General features: G+C 38.7%; 1 protein-coding gene across 5 annotated transcripts in view; it reads left to right on the forward strand.

Moving 5' to 3' along the window:
- The window catches only part of LOC127658677 (collagen alpha-1(XVIII) chain-like), a 115,140-nt gene that overhangs the window by 43,949 nt on the left and 44,581 nt on the right, over positions 1-26,610 (forward strand). For 2 of the 5 annotated variants that reach the window (XM_052148086.1, XM_052148087.1), the window contains exon 1: positions 19,963-21,174. The exons of 1 other annotated variant lie outside the window; for it this stretch is intronic. In XM_052148086.1, coding sequence (XP_052004046.1) covers positions 20,091-21,174 — 1,084 coding nt within the window. In that variant the 5' untranslated portion in view covers positions 19,963-20,090. Of the gene's footprint in view, positions 1-19,962; positions 21,175-26,610 lie in introns of those variants that run through there. 2 more of the 5 variants (XM_052148088.1, XM_052148090.1) reach the window with 1 other exon arrangement.

Here is a 26,610-nt window from a genome sequence, read left to right on the forward strand (position 1 = left end):
TCTTTCACTGTACGTGCTCGATCTCTACTCTGGCTTGACAGGGCTAGATAAAACAACAGATTCAGGGATCAAATACATTCAGGCTTTATCAGGCTGTATAAGTGCAGTAATGAGTTTCCATTGTCGGGGTGTAAACATGAAATATGGTAGTATCTGTCAGACTGAAGTATTTCCACAGTTAAGCTTCAGTTAAGCTACTCTATCTAGATATGTAACAAAAGTTTGGAATATTAAGCCGAAGGGCATATTTCAGGATGTTACACATTGTTAATTATGTTCTCTTAATGTTGTTTCACACTTGTTCTGTATATTCTTTGTACAGAGAGAGTGTTGTTTGCAGTTCCCTTTAGTGGCAGAGGATAGAAGTTGTCAAGGTTATTTTGATTGCAGATTAATATGCAGAGACACCTGCAAGTAAGCCATTTGTAGGTTGATTCCCCTAAAATGTCTGTAAACACCTTAGCTCTGTGGTGCTTTCAAAACATTGTTCCGGGGATGCTTATATTATCCCTATCTCCCCAAGTGCAAGTCATTATTTTGCAAAGGATCAAATTAATAACACAATACGCTGGAATGGAAGACACACACAACATTTGACATAGTGGGCAGAGTGGTCTGGCTGAGCCCCCACACCCACCCCCCGACCTGCCAAATGCCATCCATCCATCCATCCATCGTCAACCGCATATCCTGTCCTGCCAAATGCATAAATGCAAAATGCTTCAATGTAAATTAAAATAATTTAAAAAAATGTTAATACATAAATATATATTTAATCAGTAAAACTGTCAGAAAATGTATCCAATGAATCTCAGTAATAACCCCCATTTTTAAGAGTGGGCAAAAATTATTTGAGAAATTTTAATTTCTATTCCCTCCATTACTGGAACTCATTTTTCAGCTCTTTTCATTACAACTCATTTTAAGGAGTAATGGAGCAAAACTGGGGGAAAAAAAAGCAGATTTCTAAAATATTCACCAGATCAATATGATAATTTGAATTCTTATTTAATCTCTAATCTAAAAAAAAACAACAACATAGGAGTTCTTTCATTTTAATGAATATATATTATTGTGTAAACCTCTTGTCTTACAGCAGAGGGAGCCACTCATACCTAACAATGTTATTCCCACTGAAGTTTGCTCTTCAGGCACATGGAAAGCATTCTCAGACGTCTTTAAATAAATATATTATTACACAGCAATGTAGCTGTGTGAGCAAATGATATTGTGTACTAAAGTCTGCCTTGTATCCATTTATAATATCTAGAAAAGTTGAAAGTTTTGTTCTAATCAGACTGCATGTTGTATCCGGCTTTGGCTTGTTATGATTTGGACTGCAGTATTTGCTGAAGTACATTGTTAAAGGGAGAGTTCATCCAAAAATGACTTCCATGGAACACAATAGGAGATGATTTCAAAAGGTGGAATGTTAGCCTTAGTCAACATCACTTTCATTGCATCTTTTTTCTACGGGTATACAATAAAAGTGAATAGTGACTGAGGCTAACATTGTGCCTTGCATCTACCTTTTTGTCTTACATGGAAGAAAGGTTTATAAAGGTCATAAAGGTTCGGATCAACATGAGGATGAGTAAATGACTGAATCTTTGTTTTTGGGCATTCTGTTCCTTTAATATGTGGTTTGCTTGGGCTGACTGGTGAATGTTGTATTTTAATAATTTGACAGCATGAATTTGAGTTGCAGGAATGTGTCTGAGCAAGATAAAGACCCTCTGGGCTGCTCCCTTAATGGGGTTGCCTCCACTGGATGTGTTTAACCAGAACACAGGACCTAAATGAGGCCTGATAGATACTTGTCAAGTGGAGGCTCTCCTGATCTGCACTCCTTGGCCATGACATGTCCCTGACAGAATCCTGAGAGACATTTTCCATTTTACAGTTACAAACATCAACCCTAAACCACTCCATCTGGTACAATTTCTCAATGGAACACTCCTGTGCCACTCAGAGCTAAGAAACGACTGTGTCTCACACTTGTGTCTGCCCAGACATGCTCTTTTGAGTCTCCTGCAGGCCTGAATAGGCTGCAAACTCCCTTGATGGGCTGACCTAATTTTACAAACTTTCAACTGCCTATTGGAGGTCTCTTATTCTCATTTATGGTATCCTTGATATTTGGTTCTGCTTGAAATTCTGGCCTTGAGTTCAGTATAGAAATCTACCCTTTTATTTTCTGCAATTGAGCTCTATGGATTTGGTTTCAGACCATAGAAATGTTAAGTGAATTGTTCAATCCTCTGAGCTGTAGTTTTCTTGTCCGTGAGACAGATGTGATGGAGTGTGGTATCGGAGTGGAAGTTTTACAGTGTTCTGAATGGGTGTGGGGTGTTAGAGAAGGCTCTGACGGAGTGTTCAATGTTTAATATCAGATTTGGTGGTGTGGAAAGAGCCAGGACCAGTTTGAAATCAACTGGGGAGACAGTAAATTAGATTTTCATTTCCACAACTTCACCCCCCTCTGAAATCGTAACTGGTTTTTACATTTCAGATAGAAGCTTGCTATAATCTTCTCAGCTGGCATGCGTGATTGGTAATAAAGGTCACGTGCAAAGCACACCCACAATTATTTTTGACCAAGTTTCCCTAACTTTGCAGATCAAAAACATCTGTACATCTTGTCATAACTAAATATTCACTAAACAGTTGCACCACTTTTGTTTGTGGTATATCAGCACAAAAAACCCTGCGTCTTATTCACTAACCACAGTCTACTTTAAGCTGGCACAATCGGTGCTGAAATTGCGCTGCGTCTTGAGTATTTCAATTTAGTCATTGTCATTCCTTTCTATGCAAACACTGTACCTTTCTATGTAAATTTGGCTAATAAGATTGTGCTTCATTCACAAAAATTACCTGGTGCAATACAAATTGTGCCATTACCGCCAGAAGAAAGCAGGTGGCAAAATACATTTTATATGAAAGAGATGTTGTGTACATTTTCTATCAATCATATCAGCAGTAATTGTTCAAATAATGATCAATAATAGAGACGAGTATCATAACCTGGCATATATCTAGATGATCAGTGTGTTCAAACGAACTTTTGCCTTTTTAAAGTGATGATTCATTGTCTGGATCTCAGTAGTAGTGATGCTGTACAATCCTGCCAAAGTTTGTCAACTAACAAACTTGTGGGTGCGTTTGCTTCGTTGCCTGATCCACATAATTCCTTTAGTGAATGAGGTGCTAAACCAGCAATTTTACTAAGCGCAATTCATTCTCAGTGAATTCATCTTAAAATGTGCATTTTTTTAAGTAATCACATATTTTGTTACTATTTTGTGACAATTACTTAAACTGGCAATAATAAATAGGAATACATCAAGTGGCAAGAATAAACCTTAGGTGCCTTTAGGAACAATACAACTGCAGGACCAATCTAATTTAAATCACTATGGCAAAATATGTATACACCTGGATGACACATGTCATGATACACAATAAGACACTGATTAGATGTGGCTGCTGGAACCACTTGAGCTACAATCAAATCAAGACCACCTTGCAGTAAATTCCCTTTAAGGAAACTCATTACTTTTTAATGCAGCCCAATACCCGCCTGGGTAAGCTCAGCCCAGTGTACTCTCCCTGAGGAAGCAGCGTTTAGCATGTCAATGCCCTCCTGCTGTTCGCCTGCTGACTTCTCTAGCCAGCCGAGAACCAAAGAGGTCCAGACAAAAGCCTGCTGGACTCTTGATGGCATGCCCGGCATTCCATCTCATTGTAGATGATCCCGTAGCGACATTCAGGATCTAGACAGCCCGATCTCATGAAAAGTCGAATCATTCTCGAAGTGGCTATTTCATGTGATGTTGCACAATTTTGTTTGCATAAACTCATACGACTTTATCACATGCAAATTCATGAATGAAAGAGTTTTGTGCACAACGCTTATTAATATTATGCCCTTACCCACTCCCCTTATCTAAACTTATCTGATCAGTAGAGTGTGCAAACAAGATAGGAAGCTGTTGTATGTGACCAAAGCAAGTAATTGTCACGTAATAGATGGAAACAATGTCCAGCGACGTCATTGGCTGTATTAAAAGTCGTAGGATTTCAAACAAGTACAGTCACACATTATCATACGAATTAGCCAAATTTAGAAAAGTTGTACGAATCCTGACCATAATTATAATTATTTAATTTACTAGGTGTGGAATGAGAACAGTATTGTAATTTTTGGAGAACTATCCCTTTAATAAAAAGTTAATTACTAACATTTAGTTAATTTCCTTTTGTCTTTTTAAGACAAAGAGAAGATAACCTAAATATATATACACAGAAAACACCTGGACACATTTTTCATGTGTATGTGTTTTTAGTCTGTAGTTGATTCGGGCTAAGGGGGCTTTTCTTGTGCTCACTGCCTGTGACAAGCCCTGCAGCTGTAGGGGACTAAAGGGCTTTGGAGAGAACTATATCATCATTAGACCTTTTTGGTTTGTTTTTTCAGGGTGACCCAGGTTTATGGAGACCCAGTGCAGGGTTACATCCTCTTAGCTGTAATAACACATCATAGGGGTCTGCCATATGTTCCTTAAAGTGCTCAGAGGTCACTCTCAATGCATGTAAGTTCAGCTTGACCTTCTATATCCATTTCCACTTCCCTTGTGTATTTATTTAAAAGTGTTTATGTTTTTATTAAGCCATTTGTAGGTTGATTATCGTGAAAACACTCTGGCTGTCTGTTTGTTTGAGCATCCCGACTAGACCAACATAACAACATTGACTCAACCAATGGCGTGAATTTGGGGCGGTACTATCAGTTTGTGTGACCAGTTAAAGACAGGTGGAGTACTTCAAAAAACTATTTGAAAGATTATTATAATTTGTAACATTTGTATAATTGCATTCAAATGCAGCTGACAAAGAATGCAGGTGTCTTAGTTTGGTCTGTCAAGTTTACTCCTTTTCACAAAGGAGTTGTGTTGTCTACAGCTTTTGTCAATATAAGTCATTGTATATCAGATTCTCTCATTTTGTTGCATAGTATTATGTTACATTGGCTGTATCGTTCACTCAAAGAATGTCTAGAAGAGAGGCCTGACAGGTGAGGATAGGTGAAGAGAAAGCTACAATGCATAGAAAGTTAATTGAATACCACAATGTAAAGGGGTTAGTGGAAAGGAGGAGGCAAGAACCGGCTTGACAATATAAATAATACTTTAATATAAAACTGAACCAAAAAGACAAACACACACACACAGCTGTGTGTGTCGTACAGCTGTCCATAAATCTCTCTCCCTCGAGGGCTAATTTTCCTGATTGGGGCCGGGTGTGCGGAATCACGACCTGGCCCCCCCTCCACCCTGCCACACACAAGGGTTTTGCAGGGTCACATTATATGCTCAATTATACTCTCTCTGACTGCTGTGCTATTCTGAAGCTTTTATCTGGTCACAGTAGTTACACATAGGACTTTCACCTAATGGGGCTTATTGCAATTTTATAAAGCCAGAGTTTGAATGACACATAAGAAGAAATATTTATTGTTCTCAGGCAGCATGTTGTGTGGCTTAGTTTTGCAAGCTTGTGTATCTGATGCTGAACTATATAGATTTGAATGGGCTTGTAAAGTGCCATACGTTGAAATGTTAGAATGGCAGATGATCCAAACCTTTTATATTCCACTGTAAGTGGTCCAATATGGTGTCCATTGAAAACTGACCTAGCAAGTTTGAAATTAGGGGCAAGAGTGGGTCACATGTGGTCAGGATGTTTGGTTTCTAGGCCACCAAGGTCTGAGAGTGAATTGATGGAAGAAATAGTGACGTTACTCTAAACTGCATTGTTTGTTCATCAACAAACGTTCCTCCCTGGCTCATACAGGGAAAACACCATCATGAGCATCACATGCTCTGTTTGTATCAGATGACAGTAAACAGAGTGCAAATTCATGTTGTAGCGCTAGGCACATTCAGAGTGCATACTTATGAAATTAAATAGCAGCCTTTAGTGGTTTAATTATCACGTTGAGTAATGTAGCGGCCAACTTTTCTAGAGTGGGAATCTGCCCTTCTTAATGTCAGAGTTCCTTGGTCAAAACAACACAGAAACACTTCAAAATAGAAGTTCTGTCAAAATTAAAGGTAGATTTATAGGGTTAAAAGTATGGCAGATATATATATATATATATATATATATATATATATATATATATATATATATATATACGCTGCTGTAAAGTTATGTAATATTCACTCTAATACTACTACTAATAATAATAATTATAAATCAGTAGTCATTTTATTATACTTAAGCAGAATCTAACATCTTTAATGCTCTGTTATGCAGCACTTTATTTGACAAAATATAACTCCAGTGTTGTATTTTGGATTGTGCTGTGAAGTTCTGTATATGAGCACTTAATTTGAAAAAGAATATTACAATATTATTTTGAAAAGTAATTGTTATATTTTCATTTGATTTAAAGTTTTAATGAATTCATTTATTTAAACACCATTTTGATGATAAAATGTAAACAAACTGTTGATATGGAGTTTAAAAAAAAATTATTTAAAAAAAAAAACATATCGGACTCGGTACTCGCACTTGTTCTAAAAAAAATAAAATGGTTTTGGGACATCTCTACATTAGTCTCCAGTGGTTAAATCAATATTTTAAGAAGTGATATGATAGGTGTGGAGAGAAACAGATCATTTTTACATTCTTTTTTCTTTTTGGTGATTCCATCTCTTAATGCATACCGCCACCTACTGGGCAGGGAGAAAAATTTCAAGCATAAAAGGCCTTAAATATTGATCTGTTTCTCACCCACACCTACCATATCACTACTGAAAATATGGATTAAAACACTGGGGTCATATGGATTACTTTTATGAGGCCTTTATGTGCTTTGTGGAGCTTCAAAATGTTGGCACCCATTCACTTGCATTATATGAACCTACAGAGATTATATATTCTTCTAAAAATCATAATTTGTGTTCTGCATAAGAAAGAAAGTCATAAACATCTGGGATGGCATGAGGCTGAATAAATAATGAGAGAATTTTCATTTTTGGGTGAACTATCCCTTTAAAAGGATATTTAACCCAAAAATGAAATTGATATCATCATTTTCTTGCCCTCTTATTGCTCCACACCTATATTACTTTCTTTTCTCTTTTTAAAACAAAAGGAGATGTTTGGCAGAAAGTTCAATCTCAGTCACCATTCACCTTTATTGTCTGGAAAATATGTACAATGAAAAGGGAATTGTGATTTAGGCTAACATTCTGCCTAAAATCTCTCTTTGTGTTCAAGGCAAAAAAGAAAGTCATATACTGTAGGTTTGGAACAACATGAGGGAGATTTCATTTTTGGATCTCTTAAAGAAATTAAATTGTGAAACATATTTCAGATTTCAGTTAAAATCATCGATTTGAGTTGGGGTAGCAAACAGAATGTAATTTTGAATTTCATTCTATTTTAATTCTAGTTTCTTAAATTCAAAGATAATCTTTGAGAAGAAAAGAAAATCAAAGTATTACTGCAGTAAGGGTCATTTTTAATATATACTATATTTCAGCATGAATTACACATAAACGTGCTTTCATCATGCAAACATGCAATATATGCATGGCATGCAACGTGTATCCTGTTACACGTTGTAAGAAATGGGGTAATTTGTATTTAAATATTTCCTTTTATAAAGATATCAGACAATTTCATTAGGACTGTTCCTTTAAGTGTTCTCGTTTTATGTAATTTGTCCAATGACACTGTGGCAGCGGGGGCGTGGTCAAGCGCCCGTCCGGGAGAGGAAAGCGGTAAGGGCGCTTGCACCTGAGCTAAATTATGCCTAAACACCTGTCTCTAATTCCAGTGAGCACGAGGAGAGCGGCATAAAAACAGAGCCTCCAGACGGGGAGAGAGGAGAAGCAGACCCAGTGTTTGTGTGTGTTCGTGTATTTGTGTGTGTAAAACATAATTAAAAAGGACGTACCTTGAGAGGAAGACCTGTTTTCTCACGGGACATTGGTGTCAAGGGGATCTGCCAATAACCCTTTGTTAAATCCAAGGTCGAATAAAATCGAGCAGTGCCTAACCGATCGAGCAGTTCATCAACACGGGGCATTGGGTACGCGTCAAATTTAGACACCGCGTTGACTTTTCTGTAATCCACACAGAATCGAACAGACCCATCACTCTTGGGAACAAGAACAACCGGGCTGGACCAATCACTGTGGGATTCCTCTATTACGCCCATATCAAGCATCGCATCTAATTCTTCCCGTACTATTTTCTTTTTATGTTCGGGTAAGCGATAGGGGCGGCAACGCACCACCGCGCCCGGCTCGGTCTCGATGTGGTGCTGTATGATGTTTGTACGGCCCGGTAGAGGGGAAAACACATCCGCAAATTCCTTTTGTAATTCAGAAACCTCTGTGAGCTGCCGCGGTGAGAGTTGGTCTCCACAAGTAACCGGAGTGTTGAGATTGTAGTTTTTGTTTACCTCCGGCCCGAGCTCCGCCCTCTCGGAACTACCGTGGCCAACGTCACAGAGGCTGCCTCCTCCCTCCATAATTTCAGGAGGTTGAGGTGATAAATTTGACGTCGCGCCCTCTATCGGTACGTTTAACCTCATAATCGAGATCCCCGACTCGTCGTGTGACCTCAAAGGGTCCTTGCCACTTGGCGAGTAATTTAGAGCTCGATGTTGGGAGTAATACAAGTACCTTATCTCCCGGTGCAAATTCCGTGAGCCGAGCACCCCTGTCATACAGCCGGCATTGGCGTTCTTGAGCTTGGAGCAAATTCTCCTGTGTTAATCGCCCCAGTGTGTGGAGTTTTGCTCTAAGATCGAGAACTAACTGAATTTCATTTTTACTATTAGAAGGTCCCTCCTCCCACGCCATGGATGACGTCAAGGACACCGCTGGGCGTCGCCGTACAGCAGCTCAAATGGGGAGAACCCGGTGGAGGCTTGTGGGACCTCTCGTACTGCAAACAACATGGGGTCTAGCCACTTATCCCAATTTCTAGCGTCCTCGGTACGCAATTTACTGAATCATGTTCTTGAGCGTTTTATTAAATCGTTCCACTAGGCCATCTGTCTGCGGGTGGTAAACGCTAGTGCGAATCGATTTGATGCCCAAGAGCTCGTAAAGTTCGCAAAGTGTTCGTGACATAAAAGTCGTGCCTTGATCGGTGAGGATTTCCTTCGAATCCCCACCCGGAGATTATCTTAAAGAGTGCCCCTGCAACACTACGTGCAGAGATGTTGCTCAGAGGCACTGCTTCCGGATATCGGCGTCGCGTAATCCACTAGGACTAACACGGCGATGTCCGCGTGCTGACCGTTCTAATGGCCCGACGAGGTCCATCCCAATTCTCTCGAAGGGGACCTCGATTAATGGTAGAGGGCGCAATGGCGCTTTTGGGGTGGCCGGTGGGTTTACCAGCTGACATTCACGGCACGCCGCACACCACCTGCGGACGTCACCGCCAATGCCCGGCCAATAGAAACGGGCTATTAGACGGAGAAGTGTTTTCCGTTCCCCTAGGTGACCGGCCATAGGATTGTAGTGAGCCGCCTGGAAAACCATTTCCCGGCGGCTTCGTGGAATCAATAATTGTGTCACTTCCTCCTTTGTTTGAGCGTCCTGCGTCACTCTATATAACCGATCTTAAATCAACGCAAAGTATGGGTATGCAATGGCGACGCCCAGCTGGAGCTGTTGACCATCAATCACTCTCACTTGGTCAAGAGCATGTTTAAGAGTTTCGTCCCGCGACTGCTCTAGAGGAAAGTCCCCTTCAGGGAATTCCCTGAGAGGAGGGGCCGCCACCTCGCCCCTTTCCTCGTCATTCCGGGCAGCCGAGGACGGTCCCGGCTCCGCCTCCCCTGCCAAAGCATCGCACACCGCGTACGCCGCTGCCTATTTAGATGATATTATCATTTATAGTAATGATTGGCAGCGGCACATGCAACATCTGAGGGCCGTCCTGAGGTCGCTGCAGCGGGCCGGGCTCACGGCAAACCCTAAGAAGTGCGTGACATGCGTGTGGAGGTACGGTATCTGGGGTTCCACTTGGGTCATGGCCAGGTGCGGCCCCAAATTGATAAGACCGCGGCGATTGCGACTTGCCCTAGACCGAAGACCAGAAAGGGGGTGAGGCAGTTCCTGGGGCTGGCTGGCTATTATAGAAGGTTTGTGCCTAATTATTCGGACGTCACCAGCCCGCTGACTGACCTCACTAAAAAGGGGGCTCCAGATTCGGTTCAATGGTCGGAGCAGTGTCAACAGGCGTTTATGCAGGTTAAAGCCGCACTTTGTGGGGGGCCGCTTCTTCATGCACCTGACTTCTCTCTTCCTTTTATTTTGCAGACGGACGCTTCAGACAGAGGGCTGGGGGCCGTACTCGCGAGGTGGTGGAGGGGAGGAGCGCCGGTGCTGTACATTAGCCGTAAGCTCTCCTTAAGGGAGACTAAGTACAGCACTGTGGAGAAGGAGTGTTTGGCCATCAAGTGGGCGGTCCTCACCCTCCGGTATTACCTGCTGGGGCGGGCCTTCACCCTCTGCTCGGATCACGCCCCACTCCAGTGGCTCCACCGCATGAAGGATACTAACGCCCGGATCACCCGTTGGTATCTGGCTCTCCAGCCCTTTAAATTCAAGGTGGTCCACAGACCGGGGGTGCAGATGGCTGTCGCCGACTTTCTCTCCAGGAATGGGGGGGGAGTGGTAGACAGGCCAGATGGTGCCCCGGCCTGAGTCGGGCGGTGGGGGTATGTGGCAGCGGGGGCGTGGTCAAGCGCCCGTCCGGGAGAGGAAAGCGGTAAGGGCGCTTGCACCTGAGCTAAATTATGCCTAAACACCTGTCTCTAATTCCAGTGAGCACGAGGAGAGCGGCATAAAAACAGAGCCTCCAGACGGGGAGAGAGGAGAAGCAGACCCAGTGTTTGTGTGTGTTCGTGTATTTGTGTGTGTAAAACATAATTAAAAAGGACGTACCTTGAGAGGAAGACCTGTTTCCTGTCCTCCTTCACTAGTATAGTGCTACAGACACACATTAGAATAAACAGTTCCAAATTTAATCTGTATTAAATTCACATACAACTGCAGGAATATCTGCTTCAGTGCTGTTAGACTAATAATTACAAACTCAAGTTGGAAAGCCTGAATAATATGTTTAATCAAGTTTTGTTGTTCTGTCTGGCCTTGTTTAATGTTGCAGAAAACCTGTGTCACATCTGTTTCTGTGTTATTATGAATGAAGGACTCCTTGTTTGAACACCCCATAACTTCTGCTTATGGCATGTCAACTTGATTTAGACATATAAACTCTGCATTAAAAAATAACTATGGACAGCAGAAACAGGATGAGTTACTGTTTTTATCACTATACTCAATTTAATCACAAGCACTCAACAAATACCCTCTCACCTGGAAAATACAGAAATAAATTCACAAGATCCTTTGAGTTATTTCAAAGTGTTTCCTAAGGTACTTTTTTAACCTATTTGGACTACTCTAAAGGACCGATGAGCACAGTAGCCCATGCGGGTTTGATAGATACTACAGAATAGGGCTGAGTGATATATATATATATATATATATATATATATATATATAAATCATGATATATTTCCAATGGCAATATACAAATATTTTAGATAAATTTGATATAAAATTACAATTAATATAAAATTAATATACATTGGATGATTTTTTTTACAGTGCATTTAATAGATAATTTCATATCATTGAGACATAGGAAATGGTTTCCTCACTGGAGTTAGCAGAGGCATTTGACTGGAAGCATGCCAGTGTGGGTGTTGATTTTGGCCACTCGTCCTTTCCTGCAGTACATCCCAAATACCATGAAAGCCTCAAACTCTCCTGACTCACATTTTGACAACTCTTTGTATAATAGATCTGCTAAGAAACATTACTGAAATATATCGCCTGAGGCTTTTCAAAATCTTTGACGTCCCTTGGTCACTTCAGATAAAGGATATCCCAGCACAGTCATAAAGAAATGGGGGACTCCCTAAAGAAGATACAAGCACTTGATTTAAAGGGACAGTTCACCCAAAAACAAAGGACTTCTGTGTAACAAAAAAAAAAATGTTAGGCAGAATAAGTCACCATTCACTTTCATTGCATGGAAAAAAAGTTGCATTGAAAGTGAATGGTGACTGAGGGTGTCATTCTGACTAATGTCTCCTTTTTTTGTTTTTAGAACAGATGCCATACTGTTCATATTAAATCTAATCCTGATGAGTGCACAGCATTCATCCACCTAACAATCTTTTTGGCAGATTGCAGAGAACATGTTTACTCTGAATGTGTGCCGAGAAAGGTCAGGACAGCGAGGGAGTCACCAGAGAGAATTGTAAACTAAGATTCCCACCCATGTAGGACCTGAATGATGAGGCTTAACATTATACCTTGAGTAAAAGCTAACGGGAGATCTTTAATGACTTTTTGAATTATTAGCCGCTTTGGCTGATATATGTGACATATTGCCTCAAATGTAACAAGAAGCATGTGTTGATGTTATGTTCTCATAGCTGTTCTTGTTTTAGTTTTCTTGTGGGTAAAGGAAACGCTGTGTTTGCAGTTCATTAACCTTTGCTTCCTCCGTAAACAGATGGAAATAGAATGCCGTCACACTTCCTTGAACCTGCAGTGTATTATGGAGTCTGATCAACTACACTGTATTTGTTTCCTGCATGTAGGTCATCTTGCAGTTTTTATTGTCAGTAAATGCAACCCATATTCTGAAAAAGTTGGGACAGTATGAAAAATGCTTATAAAAACAAAAAGTATTGATTTGTAAATTATATTTTTGCTTATACAGACTTTGCTATATTGAAAGCACTACAGCTACACATTATATGAAGTTTTACCCTGTGAATTTAATAGTTTTTTTAATATATACAGACATTTGAAATCAGTTGATCAAAGAAATGGATCAGATGATTTTAACACACCAAAAAAGTTGGGACAGGGGCAATTTAAGACTAATAACAATTTGTCGAGGCAATGTGAAACAGGAGATGTTAAACAGGTGAGGCAATTGTGTAATAGTATATAAGTAGCCTCCAAAAACAGTCTAGCCCTTCAAGAGCAAGTATCATTCAAGACAATTTGCCAACAGATGCTTCAGCAAATAATCCAGCACTTTGAGAACAATGTTCCCCAATGAGAAATTGGAAGGATTTGGGGCATTTCACCCCCAGTGCCCAATATTTCAAAGATTCAAGGAATCCTGTCAACTCGCAGAGCATAATGAGCAAGACGAAAAACAACTTCTGAATGTGTGTGATCTCTGATCACTCACTTAAAAAATATCCTTCATCTGTGATGGATATCATGATCATGATCATGGCCTTGGGATTACTTTAGTTAACACCATTTACTATGCAAAGCAACGTCGACACTGTCCAGAAGCGCTGCTGACTTCTCTGGGGTCGGTCTCATCTTAGATGGAAAGTAGAACAGTGCAACAGTGTGCTTTGGTCCGATGAGTCTAAATTTAAAATAGTTTTTGAAAAACACAGCCGTTGTATTATCTGGGCCAAAGAGGAAAAGGACTATCCAAGCTGTTATCAGCGTCAGTTCCAAAAATCAGTGTCTGTATGGGCCAGGGGTGTGTCAGTGCCCATTGTATGGGTAACTCACACATATGTGCAGACAGATATGTACAAATTTTGGAGTAACATATACTGCCATCCAGCACCACCTTTCCCAGGGACGTCCCAGCATTTTCAGCTGGACAACTTCAAATCACATACTGGCCGAATAAGCAGATAGTGCAGGTGCTAGATTGGCCTGCCTACAGTCCAGCGGTCAAGGCTCTGGGTTACTGACCGAAAGGTTGGGTGTTCAAGCCCCAGCACTGCCAAGATACTGCTGTTTGGCCCTTGAGCAAGGCCCTTGACCCTATCTGCTCCAGGGGCGCTGACTCATGGCTGACCCTGCGCTCTGACTGAAAACAACTGCATTTCATTGGCTGTAAACATGACATGACAATAAAGTTGAATCATAAAAAATAACAGATGAATGGGGGAAAATTCCACTTTTTAAACTTTATAAACTTGTGTTTTCAGTGACTAAATTCTTAAAAAGTGTTATTTGAAGAAATCAATCAACTGATTTGAAATTACTATACATAAAAAACAGTAATATGAATGTTAAAAATGTTAGTTGTTGTGCTTTCAATATAGCAAAGGGTGAATATAATTTACAAATCAATACTTTTTGTTTTTATTAGCATTTTTCATATTCCAACTTTTTTGAAATTGGGGTTGTAGTATAACAACCTTTTTTTTATACTCTTATTCTTCAATGTAAGCTGATTTTTGTGAGTCAAGTCTCATACTTATGTTGTTAGAGTGAGGATGCTGCCTCCAAAAGGCTTATGTAGGCAGTAGACATCAAGGCAACACACTAGGTTTTGGAACAGAGCCATTGAGAACCCTTCCAGCAATGTCCACTTGGCATCTCATTGCTTTGTTAAGTCCATGCTTGAAGTACAGCAGGGATTCACTGTGTTCTTGGCTGAGGTTTGAGTACTGTCCACCCCACTGGTGTTCATCGTTTGCTAATGTCATTCCCACACTTACTGTTGACAGCCCAAGTCATTCTGTCTCTGTCTTCTGATGAATTGTTCAGAGGGGTTGACTTCTCCATCGTGTCTTGAGGGCTTTGGCACAGTTTGTAGGTTACTGAGATATCTGTAGGACTCATTGTGTCCTTTCAGTCTGTTTCAGAAGAGAACTCTGGACTGGAGTTTGCTTCAGTGCTTCAGCCCTGGTCCGGCTTTTTATTCAGTTTACATCAAAATCTTAAATGGTGATCATAGATGCATCATAGATCTTAAATCCAGTGTTCTCTTGGGTCTGAGGATAATAAAATAAATTGAACATCACACAAGGCTTCATGGTGTATTTTTGGCTTGTACTGCATATGTAAAAAAACAAGTTGTGGAAACAACTTTTCAAACTTAAAAAAAAAAAAAAAGATTGTGTGGTTTTTGAGTTCTCTCAACAAGTCTAATTGTCCTCCATTCTTTAGCTAGCTTGGATTTGTTTGTGTTCAGTAAATGCTACAAATATTCTCCAGCCAATATACTCTTGTCATAGCAAGTACAGATTACAGACTACAGTCTTGTTTAGCAAACTTTCAGTCAGCAACACGGGAAACTTTTGTAACGCTGAACATTAACCCAAGAAACTAGCAGTGATGGCTAAACAGGTTGCAAGTGTTCAAATTGACAGAGACACTTTCTTACAGAACGTACATTAAGTCAAAGTACCAATGGCTGAGATAACACCAAAACACTCAAAACCACAACAATAATTTATTTGTGGGATTCTCTTACAGTATATCATTGTTTTTTGTACAATGCTACAGTTTGTGTACAGTGCATGGAGGTTCAACCCACATATTTGGCAAACATAATTGTGCAATAGATCTGCTTAGTTGAAGGGTTGTGTTTATATGTTATGCGTTTTGTGCAGCTAGATATTAATTTAAACTTAGATAAAATGCAACGCAACCTCAGATCCTTGTTATCATCCTGGGGCATGGTCTCTGGCTAAAGTGGACCAATCACAGCTGTTGTGGTCTGTGCCATAGCTACATGTAGGCTACGCAGTAGGTTTGATGCAGAAATATAAATCGGCCTTAATTTACTTGCTCTGTTGTCTGGTTGTTTTCATATATCTGAGCCCCTCGAAATGTCACTGTCCTTCCTTTACCGTATCACTCTCTCTATGACCCTGTGCTATCTTAGGAAGGTGTAAAGAAAGGGGTTTTGTCATGTTTGATGATAAAGTTGTCCTTCTATTGAGCCATTGTACCCACTATCAGGAAGCAAAATACAAGATGACTTCAAGAAATACCAAGAGTGGCAGAATATAAACTGATTAGATTTTTATTTATTTATTTATTTTTTGCTGCATTTATTAAAATATCTTCGGCAACGATTCTATGAATCATATATTTCTAATGCATATAAGGGTGTTCTTAATGCATTATAATAAACCTTATAATATGTTGTATTATGTATTATAAATAATTGTAACAACAGTTATAATATGATATAATACTTACCTAGCTATGGTTATAACTTTTAATATAACGATGCATTATAACACATGATGAAACCTGAATTTATTCGATTCTATTTATTCTATTATTATAAGGGTATTCATAAAGCATTCTAATGTATGCAAAATGCCTTATAATGAACATTCTTGTGACTGTACATTCTCAGCATGCAAATTAATAAAAATCCATAATTTACATTGCCAGTGCCTAGCCTTTAGAAGAGCTGATATTTTGTTCATTTTTGAGTGTTTCCTCTGCGGCCAATGTTCATTTTAATGTAAGCAAGTTTCAGATGATTACTGTTTTACATATGAAATAATGTTCTGTGTTTTTGTTGGTTTTATTAAATATTTTATTTTCGAAATATTACAATAGAAATGTTCAAGTATAAGCAAATGTGTATTATAACCACTTTATAATATCTTATTGCTGTTTAAAAGAATACCTACAGTAGTTTGTATTACTTTATTTGAAGCAGACAAAGACCACTTATAAATGAGTATGTCCACATTATAAAGCCTTTTGGATGTTTAGAAGACGTTTTCATCTTTTTTCAAGGCATTTTTCATTTGACTTAAAGTGGTAAATATCCACTCATAAGTTGTAGGAAGATATTGTGCAGGTTTTGATCTTTTTTTTTTTTACCAATTTTTCAATTTTCTCTCAATTTGGAATGCCCAATTCCCACTACTTAGTAGGTCCTTGTGGTAGCAGGGTTACTCACCTCAAACCGAGTGGCGGAGGACAAGTATCAGTTGCCTCCGCTTCTGAGACCGTCAATCCAACAATAAACACATGGCTCGTCGTGCATGACACCGCGGAGACTCCGCATGTGGAGGCTCATGCTGCTCTCCGCGATCTACACACAACTTACCACACACCCCTTTGAGAGCGAGAACAACTAATCGCGACCACGAGGAGGTTTCCCCAAGTGACTCTACCCTCCCTAGCAACCGGGCCAATTTGGTTACTTAGGAGACCTGGCTGGAGTCACTCAGCTCGCCCTGGATTCGAACTCGTGACTCCAGGGGTGTTAGCAGGTTTTGATCTTAAATAAACAATGTAAAAATATGAGACCTATAATACATTATAACTATGAGACCTATAATACATTATAACTTAAAAGAAATGTGTATAAAACGTGGCGTTGAGAGTGTATTATAATGCAGTTAAACGTTATAACCATTAATAGGTAAGTATTATATCACATTATAACTGTTGTTATATATATATAACAACAGTTATAATGCAACATAATATAAGGTTTATTACAAGGCATTATGCATTCATAATAATGTTTTAAGAATAGCCATAAAATTCATTATAAATACCGGCTTCATAGAAGGTGTTACCAAATCCTTCTAATGCAACTGCATCAATCATGAAATATGACTTTTAAATAAATGTTTGTTTTGGTCAGTAATCGATTTAAAATTGATTTTTTTTTTTTTTTTTATATTACATATTTAAATATGAACATAAATTAGGTGACAGGATTGCAGCTGATCATTGCTTTAATTGCTTTTTAAAAGCTTCACCATTTTCTGAAACTGTGCCATTTCACTGGTAACATATGATGTTGTCCTACAGAAAACTTTTAAATTCAAGTCATCTGGTTGATTTAGCTTTTTTTATAATCTTGTTGTTTATTTTCCACTCTTTGTTGTATTTAGATGTTAATCTATAGGCTTTCCTTAAAGTTACTCTTAGTGCAGTAAGCTGTTTGAAGTAGTTTGTTGTTTTTCTGCAATTGTTGTATCTTTGTGAGTATCCTCAATTGTATTATTCATTTTTGACAGTCCTCATAGAGCAGACTCAATTAGCGTGTTGAAGGTCTCTGTCACCGGCTCTCGTAGGTTTATCTCAACTAGTCTGAACAAGAGCTCAAGCTCTGGATTTCTCTTTAACCGTTCCTTACATGAAGCACAGAACAAGAGGTGGGCTCAGTCAGAACTAATTGTAAGGTAGACCCAGAGAACAAGATTTATATTGACAGGATGGGGTGGTTTCAAGGGGTGAGCGAGTTTAGATGCCTTGTTCTAGTTGGAGTTAGCAACTGTTTAAACTTCATCAAAGAAGTTATGAAATTATTTTTGATATATCTGTCATAACAAGAGGATATGACAGTATACCACAAGCACAAGGTGCAGAATTGTTACTTTTTCAGAGAATGGAGAGAATGGAGGGATGTAATTTGAAGGAGTGATTACACACTACACTGTATCTCAGGAAAGAAGGAAGTCTGAAACTGCAACGTGACGTCAATTTCATTGTGTATTTTACCCCAAATACTCTTAAAAAAGGAAGTTGTATAAACAGTGCATGGTTTTGTTGTTTCGTGAGCCATTAACTGTGATAATAACAGTGCTTGCAAGGCAGCGCCGTTTTGATATCCTTAAACAATCTGGTTAGGTTTGGCCTAAACCCTTAAGTATTAAACTTCAATGAATTCAACCCACTTAAAGGAATAGTTCACCCAAAAAGGAAAATACTCTTATCACTGACACACCCTCATGCCATCCCAGATGTGTTTGACTTTCTTTCATCTGTACAACAAGAACGAAGATTTTTAGAAGAATATCTCAGCTTTATAGGTCCATAAAATGCAAGAGAATCATGACCAAAACTTTGAATCAAACAGACCAAATCTCATCTGTTTGATGAGTACAGACCAAAATGTACAGGAACTTCTTTTTTATTATAAATAATGACATCAGCAGTCTCCTTGGCCATTTATAATTTCAAGTTTGATTACGCTTTCTAGTGCCATCTAGTGCTTAGCACATGCATCAAGCAATAGGAAATGTAATCGAACTTGAAATCATGATCGTGCCTAGAGATTGCAATGGCAAGATGTACATTGGAAAAAGAGTTAACATTTTTGTCTATTCTCCTCCAAAGCTATTAGATAGCTTCTGAAGACATGGATTAAACCACTCAAGTCTCATGCATTACTTTTATGCTGCCTTTTTGTTCTTTTTGGAGCTTCATATTTTTGGTTTCACTTGCCTTGTACACAGAGCTGAGAGCTGAACACATTTGTGTTCTGCAAAAGACAAAAGTCATCTGGGAGGGCATGAGGTTGAGAAAATTATGAGATAATTTTCATTTTTGGGTGAACAAACAGACTGCAATCAAATTCTTAGGTATGCTATTTTTAAAAGTTTTTTTTTTTTTTTTTTACAAATTTAAGATTAAAGCTTGAAAATGTACCTTTGATTTACTTCGATAGCATTTTAGGCATTCAAAGTGTAACCAAATGTGATGAAGCCATGGTAATATTAGCAAACCTAATTCCGATTCACCTTCTTTTTCTCTCTATTTGCATATAAAATTTTTATTGGTCTTTACTTTCTTTGTACTGCACTTTCATAACAGAGAACCAAAGCCTAAATCAAGCTTACTTAAAAGTATTTACACTATTTTTTCCCGCCTTCCAAACACTGATATTTCAAATCAAAATCTATTCTTGATTACAATTAACATCAGAGCAAGTAAACTATTTAGAGCATACATTTCAGCTTTTAAAAGATGCTTTTGCTATTTATGCAGTTGTTTCCGTGTCACAGGGGAACAGACTGTGGAATTTCTGTGCCCCTGTAAAGGCTACAAAAGTAAGTTGAAACAACTCTAAATTCCATCAGTGAGGGTATTTAGAAGCACCGGTGTACACAAAAGGAAGCCTTGCAGGCATTTTTGGTCAGAATATCTATCATCGGACATTCTTTCAGTACAGAGACAAAGGGGAGATGCAGGAACCCTACGGGGGAGGAAAGGTCCTGAGCTCGGCCAACAATGAGCCAGCCCCCCTGCTCTTTTTAAATATTTTACTCCTCCTCTAAACTTTTCTCCCTGGCTTGTGGGCTCATTGTGGCAAATCTGCAGTGAGCCAGGGAAGAGTCTGTCTGTGTGTGTGGTGTGGTGTGGATTACTGGTGGAGGGCATGCCAACTACGAGATCTTGTTTGAATTGCTGAATTGACTGGAATTAAACGGGATGTCCAAGCTCAGCCTGTGCCTCTTTGCACTGTTGTGCCTGAGGATACAGCACTCTCATGCCTGGTTCTGGTTTGATGACTCCGAGGAAAATGGGAAGGGCACGCAGACACCGGCCTACCTCTCTACCGTAATGCCCACATCACAGCCGAGGACAGAACCACCCAGAAAATCAGGTACAAGAGCTTCCGTAATTGGGGTCTCCAATGAGGGCGAGAAGCTTGGTAGATATTTGGGAAGTGGAGATAATTTCGAGGGGTCAGCAGGGGAGGGTGAATCAGAGTTCATATCCAGGACTGGGTTGGAGGGTGGCTCTCGATTTTTTCCCAGAGTGGAGTCAGAATCTAGAAGTGGGTCAGGGTCTGAATACACTTCTGGAACTTCTCAATATGAAAGCCAGGACGGCTATGTTACTTCACCCAACCTGTCGCATATATTTGGTGAAAAAAGTGTGCAAGCAGGAAATCTCAAACTCGAGACCAATTCTAGCAATGTGAAACAGGTGGATGGACACAACACTGATGAGTGGACAGTGACAAATGTTAACGTTTCTTTTAAAAATGTGAGCAGTTACAATAACATAAATGGCCATAATTCTACCGTGCATGATAATTATGATAACACGACACAGTATTCCCTTGAATACTTTGTCCCAGATCATTTACTAACCACTGAAAATGAGCAGTTTGTCGTAGCTACCATGTCAACAGTCCTGGAATCCCCACGCTGCTTGCCGATTGATTCTGATTTGCCATTTTGCACCAGAATGGGAGTGGAGAATTTTCTGGTGCCTAATTTTCTTAATCAAAGCAGCGTGGAGGACGTTCGAGTGGTCTTAACTGAGTGGGCGTGGCTCTTGGGGTCAAACTGCCACCATAGTTTGGAATGGTTTTTCTGCCTGCTCTTGACACCGCCGTGCAACGCACCTGGATCGCCGCCTCCACTGCCCTGTCGCAGAATCTGCGAGGTCCTCCGTGACAGCTGCTGGATGCTCCTGGATGAGGGTCGCCTCCCTGTGGAGTGCCACTCTCTGCCTGAAGATGAGCATGATGGGTATCAGTGCTTGTCAGTCAGTAACAAGAAAGGTAATGGCCGGTTAGAATGCCATCTCTTAAAGGGATAGTTCACACAAAATGAAAATTCTGTCATTATTTACTTAGCCTCATGATGCATGACTTCACAAGATGTTAGGCAGAAAGGCATCCTCAGTCACCATTCACTTTAATTGTATGGAGAGAAAAAAAAATGCAATGAAAGTGAAAGGTGACTGAGACTAACATACTGCCTTACATCATCTTTTGTGCTCCACAGAAGAAAGGAAGTCATACATGTATGGAACAACATGAAGGAAAGTAAATAATTAAATAATTTATCATTTTTGTGTAAACTACCCCTTTAAAAAAGAGAGATGCATTTTAAATCAGTACCACCTGTTTGTCTGTTTGTCAATAACAAAGGGTTTTGTTTGTCCACGAGTGCTGTGTGGTCCTGAAGAGTTGTTAGTAATCAAAGATGTCTGTGTGTGGGAGGGGAGATATGTTTTAACGCATTCAATTTGCATGCTTGTCAAAACTGCATGAAAGCAAAGGACTGCATTGCACTACTACAGTAAATCGAGTCTTTGCATGTTTATGTGAATGTTTTTCATAGTGCATGTGACTTTAAGGGTTCCCGTCGAAGGAATTTTAAAGTTGATGGTTTCAGACCTGGTGAAGTCATGGAAATTAATAAAATATTTTTTTTGTAGTGAATATGCTTTTTCTAGTTATGCTCTGATTTAAAATATTTCACCTTCTTGAAATCGCTCTTTGTAATTGCAATTACTATGAATAGATTTTTTTAAATCCTTGTCCAGTCATCACCAACAGCAGGAAAAGTCATGGAAATTCTGCACACATCCAGAATCAATGGTACACTTTCTTCATGGCCTTATCTGACAAGTAGTTTACAGAGGGTCTAAAGGCACACCTAAAGGAAAATTATCTAGTTTTTTGTGGTCACAAAGTGTATCAAGATTCAAGAAATAAATGCATTTTCATTTAATATTGATAGAGTAACATAATTGTGAAAAAAAAAGTGTGAAAAGAAATAAAAAGTGTGAAAAGAAATAACAACAGATGGTTGTTTTGAATAAAATTAATAAAAACATTTTTTTTTAAATGGTGGCGATGGGGTCCTTTTACCCCACACCTTTCCCATAGGAATGGAGATCTGCTGAAGATCAAATCTTAACTTAACATTTAAACAAAGCTTAACTTTTCTTTTTTTAGCAGTTGGATGACCAAAATGAGCCTCATTCACCCAAAAATTCATCATTTATTTACCTTTGTGTTGTTCCATACCAGTATGACTTTCTATCTTCCATGGGACACAAAAGATGCTTCGCATTATGTACTCTGTCACCATTCACTTTCATCTTTTTTCCCCCTTCAATAAAAGTGAATGTTGACTGAGCCTGTCATTCTGCCAAATAGTTTCCTTTTTATTATTTATTGTGTTGTAAGATTTAAACTGAGACTCATCCCGGTGGTAATAATTGCATGGTAATTGCACAGATAATTATAGTTTTATAGATGTGGTTAGACTGTGGTTGGATCTGTGAGAGATAGTCTAAGAAGTTACCATAACAATACCCCACATTCTTTCTTTCTTGAACATCTATTAATCAAGTATATGCAAATACACATGAGCACATGGACTTTCTCTAATGCAAACTGTTTTAATCTGAGTACGGTATGTAGTCAGTGGTCTTACTGTTAACATATTCATACCTCACCAGGGAGTAGACAGGAAGCAGTATATGTTGCATTCCTCCACACATGCGTACATGCATGCATGTTAAAGCAGTGAAACTGCAGTTTAAAAAAATAATATCAGTGAGAGTAATTATTGTCCATGTTGCAAGGGGCATGAGCTATCTTAGTTTTGACTTATTTAAATTTTATAGAATAAATATGTGCCCAAAAGGAGTCCATTGCCTGGAACTAACAACATTTTTAAACCTTCAAGGTATAGTTCACCTAAAAAGGAAAATGCTCGAATAATTTACTCTCTCTCATACCCTCCAAAACGTTATAACTTTTTTCTTCTGCAGATTACAACTGATGATTTTTAGAAGAATATCGCAGCTCGGTTGGTCCATAGAATGCAAGTAAGTTTAGGGAACATCACATGAACGCCATTTAACGTCAAAAACAAGCCAAGATCAAAGTGTATGCCACCTAACCATATATTCAATTAAATGAGCTTATGTTTTTATGTTTCATTTAAAGCGATAGTTCACCCAAAAATACAAATTCTCTCATCATTTACTCACCCTCATGTCATCTCAGATGTGTATGACTTTCTTTCTTCTGCAGAACACAAATTAAGATTTGTAGAAGGATATTTCACATCTGTAGGTCTAAATATCACATAAAGGCATCATAAAAGTATTCCATACGACTCCCGTAGTTTTATCAATGTCTTCTGAAGTGATCCAATCAGTTTGGGGTGAGAACATGAGCTGTTTTTATTGAATATATGGTTCGGAGGCACACACTTTGATCTTGGCTTGTTTTTGACGTGAAAATCTGTCCATGTGATTTTCCATAAATCTTGACTTGGTTTGTAGTACAGAAAAATATTCACCCTCTAGTGACTGTTGGACAAAACCATCTGTCTTCTAAGTACATTATGTCTTTGTGTTGAGACAGAGCAAATGCAGATTTCAGGTTACATGTTTGGCAGGAATGTCTTAAAACAGAATTGCAAGTCCATATTTTCTGACTGGATTTATGATTGCACTCCTATGCCAAGTAAATCCTGAGAGCATACCATTGGTATTTGTGTGGTTTTTTGATAAAAATCTAGAAACAGATTTAAAGAATAAGCTGTCATGTGAAACAAATGAGCATATATAAATATACAGTATAATGAGAAAATAGAGACATGATGAAAAGGTTCAGTTGTTTTACATGACTACAAAATCATGTAAACTACTTCAAGTTTTTTTAAAAGGTCTTAACATTCACTGTTAGTTGATGTAAGTGCACTGTATCCCACAGCTGTTTGCTGTGCCAAATCCCCTTTATCTTAAAATAGTGTCTTTTTAAAGACCTTATCTTACAGACAGCTTGTTATGTTGACGGCTTTAAGTGGACAATGTGTTTAAGTAGCCTGTCCAAGCCAATCTAAAGTGGCACAGCAGAATTCACCATGAGTCAAAAGTTTGGACTCACATACCTATTTCTTATTACTACTATTTTAATGTCTTCAAATCTAATTTTTTTTTGTAATAATAATAGAAATTTGTGTTTGTGTTGGGAAATTCATACGTTTATGTACAATTCATTTTTGTCCACAAAATTAATTTCTGTCCTTTAGATTCAAAACCAAAAGTTTTTTGAGATCATGAGAAACATTTCATTCAAATGTGTCAAAACCAAGGCAATACTTAAATAAATATATAAAAAAAGATGTGTTTGCATGTGCATTATGTTCAATCGTAGTATTAACCTCAATTAGAGACATCTTAAATAACGAAAACATCTCAATTAAATTAACACTGAGCAGACATTCGATGCTCATTCGCCTCAAGTTTATTGACGCAATGACAGATGCTGGGAATGTAAAAACAAAACCTGCTAACATGCCTTGACTTTGAAGGGCTAATGGGCCTGAACATGGTTCCCTGCAATTGTTTCATAGATTCCCACAGGAAAGCCTCTGAAAGGCTGGCTGAAAACAAGAGCATTTTGTCAACTTGTATATATACAGAAAGTACACTTTATCAGATATTGTGCTGATCAGTTGTGCTGTTTTAGGGCCACAGATAAAATCAAACCACAATATTGATATAATCCAAGCAGCATATCTAATTATGGAAGTGCAGGATGCAAATTTTATATTCATGGATTTAGTAATGGTAAATATAGGGTAATTATATGGTAATGACATGCTAGCTACATGGGAAAAATGTTATATTTGTTGAAAGACAGACTAAAAGTGAATTCAAGGAGTGCTTGTAATGTTTGAAAGCGAAATTGAATGAATATGCTTTTGTCAGGGGCAATAGACTGTTAACTATGTCAATGTCTAGCCATTGCTAGATTTTGTGAGGTTATGGGCCCATGTATAAAGGAAAGTTTATATTTAACAGACTGTCTATTATTTATTTAACTACAATTGATTGGTTTCATTGTTAATTAACCTGTTATTGTAAGCCATTCCACTTGCATTCCTCATCAGAATTCCTTCACGTGTGCACACACACACACACACACACACACACACACATACACACACACACACACACATATGTTGGTTTTACTATACTTGTGAGGACATCTCATAGACTTTCATGTATTTTATAGCAGGCTAAAGATATATTCTATCCCCTAACCCTAACCCTACCCCAAACCTAACCCTCACAGAAACCTGTGCACTACATTAGATTTAAAGATAAACATAATTTAGCTGATTTATGAGCCTTTTTTGCTTGTGAGGACCAGTTTCTCAAGTTTTACTATATTTGTGAGGACATTTCAAAAATGTGGTCCTCACAATTATAGCTAAACCTGCCCCCCTTTCCTCAATAAGTGTCAAAATATGGGGTTACGTACTGTATGAACTCTGGTGAAGTTTGTAAATGGAGCTATTTAATTGGGAAAAATGGCTTCAGTAGGAAAATTTGATTTCTCACTGGGTCAGGGGACCTACATGTACATATTCTACAACAATGGAGTCTCTAACTTGCAAGAGACAGTGTGCTCAATTCATTCTGTAATGGATGAACTGAGAGGGCAATTTGTGCAATGTGATTGCTAAGATGACTCAACTGTCTTAGAGGAAAAAGAGCAACACGCAGAAGTGAAATTTGCAGGAATCTTTTGGTGCCATCACAGTGACTCCAGTGGGCATACAGCTAAATGTGTTTGCTGGGGTAACATGACTTGAGTGATATACTTACAGTATGTACTGCATATCAGATATTCAAAATACATTTGGTATGATTCATGGAGGTATAATATGTAGCAAAATTGTGAATATCACAATGATTTCAATGGATTTTTGATTAGGCCATTACGTTTCTTAAAGTGTGATAATTGACTCCTTTTCGCAATCCCTTCTTGTGTTGCGACTTAAGACTTGTACATTAGCATTAAATGTTTTGAGCCAATTGTTGTGCAAGTTTCCAGTTATATCTTTTAATGTACCATAGTTAAAACATTATACTCTCTAGTGTCCAATGAATGGTACAACTCAGCAAATCTTTGGGGGTGTTTACACTTGGTAACTTCATGCATTTTTACTGATCAGATTGCTATGCGATTAAATAAGCACATTCCATTTACACTTGGCCACATCAATGTGTCTCCACCAAACAGATATAAATCTGTGTCCATTTCTAAATTTGTTATAATTTCTTGTGTGATTCCAGCCCTATGCAAATACTCTGTAAAAGCTGTTATATTTCAAATTTTTCAAGTGGTCACGTAGTGCTGTTTGGGCAGAGTAAAGTTTACATATGTGGTTTGAAC

The sequence above is a fragment of the Xyrauchen texanus genome, chromosome 18 (assembly GCF_025860055.1).
Source record: "Xyrauchen texanus isolate HMW12.3.18 chromosome 18, RBS_HiC_50CHRs, whole genome shotgun sequence".
Lineage (NCBI taxonomy): Eukaryota > Metazoa > Chordata > Actinopteri > Cypriniformes > Catostomidae > Xyrauchen > Xyrauchen texanus.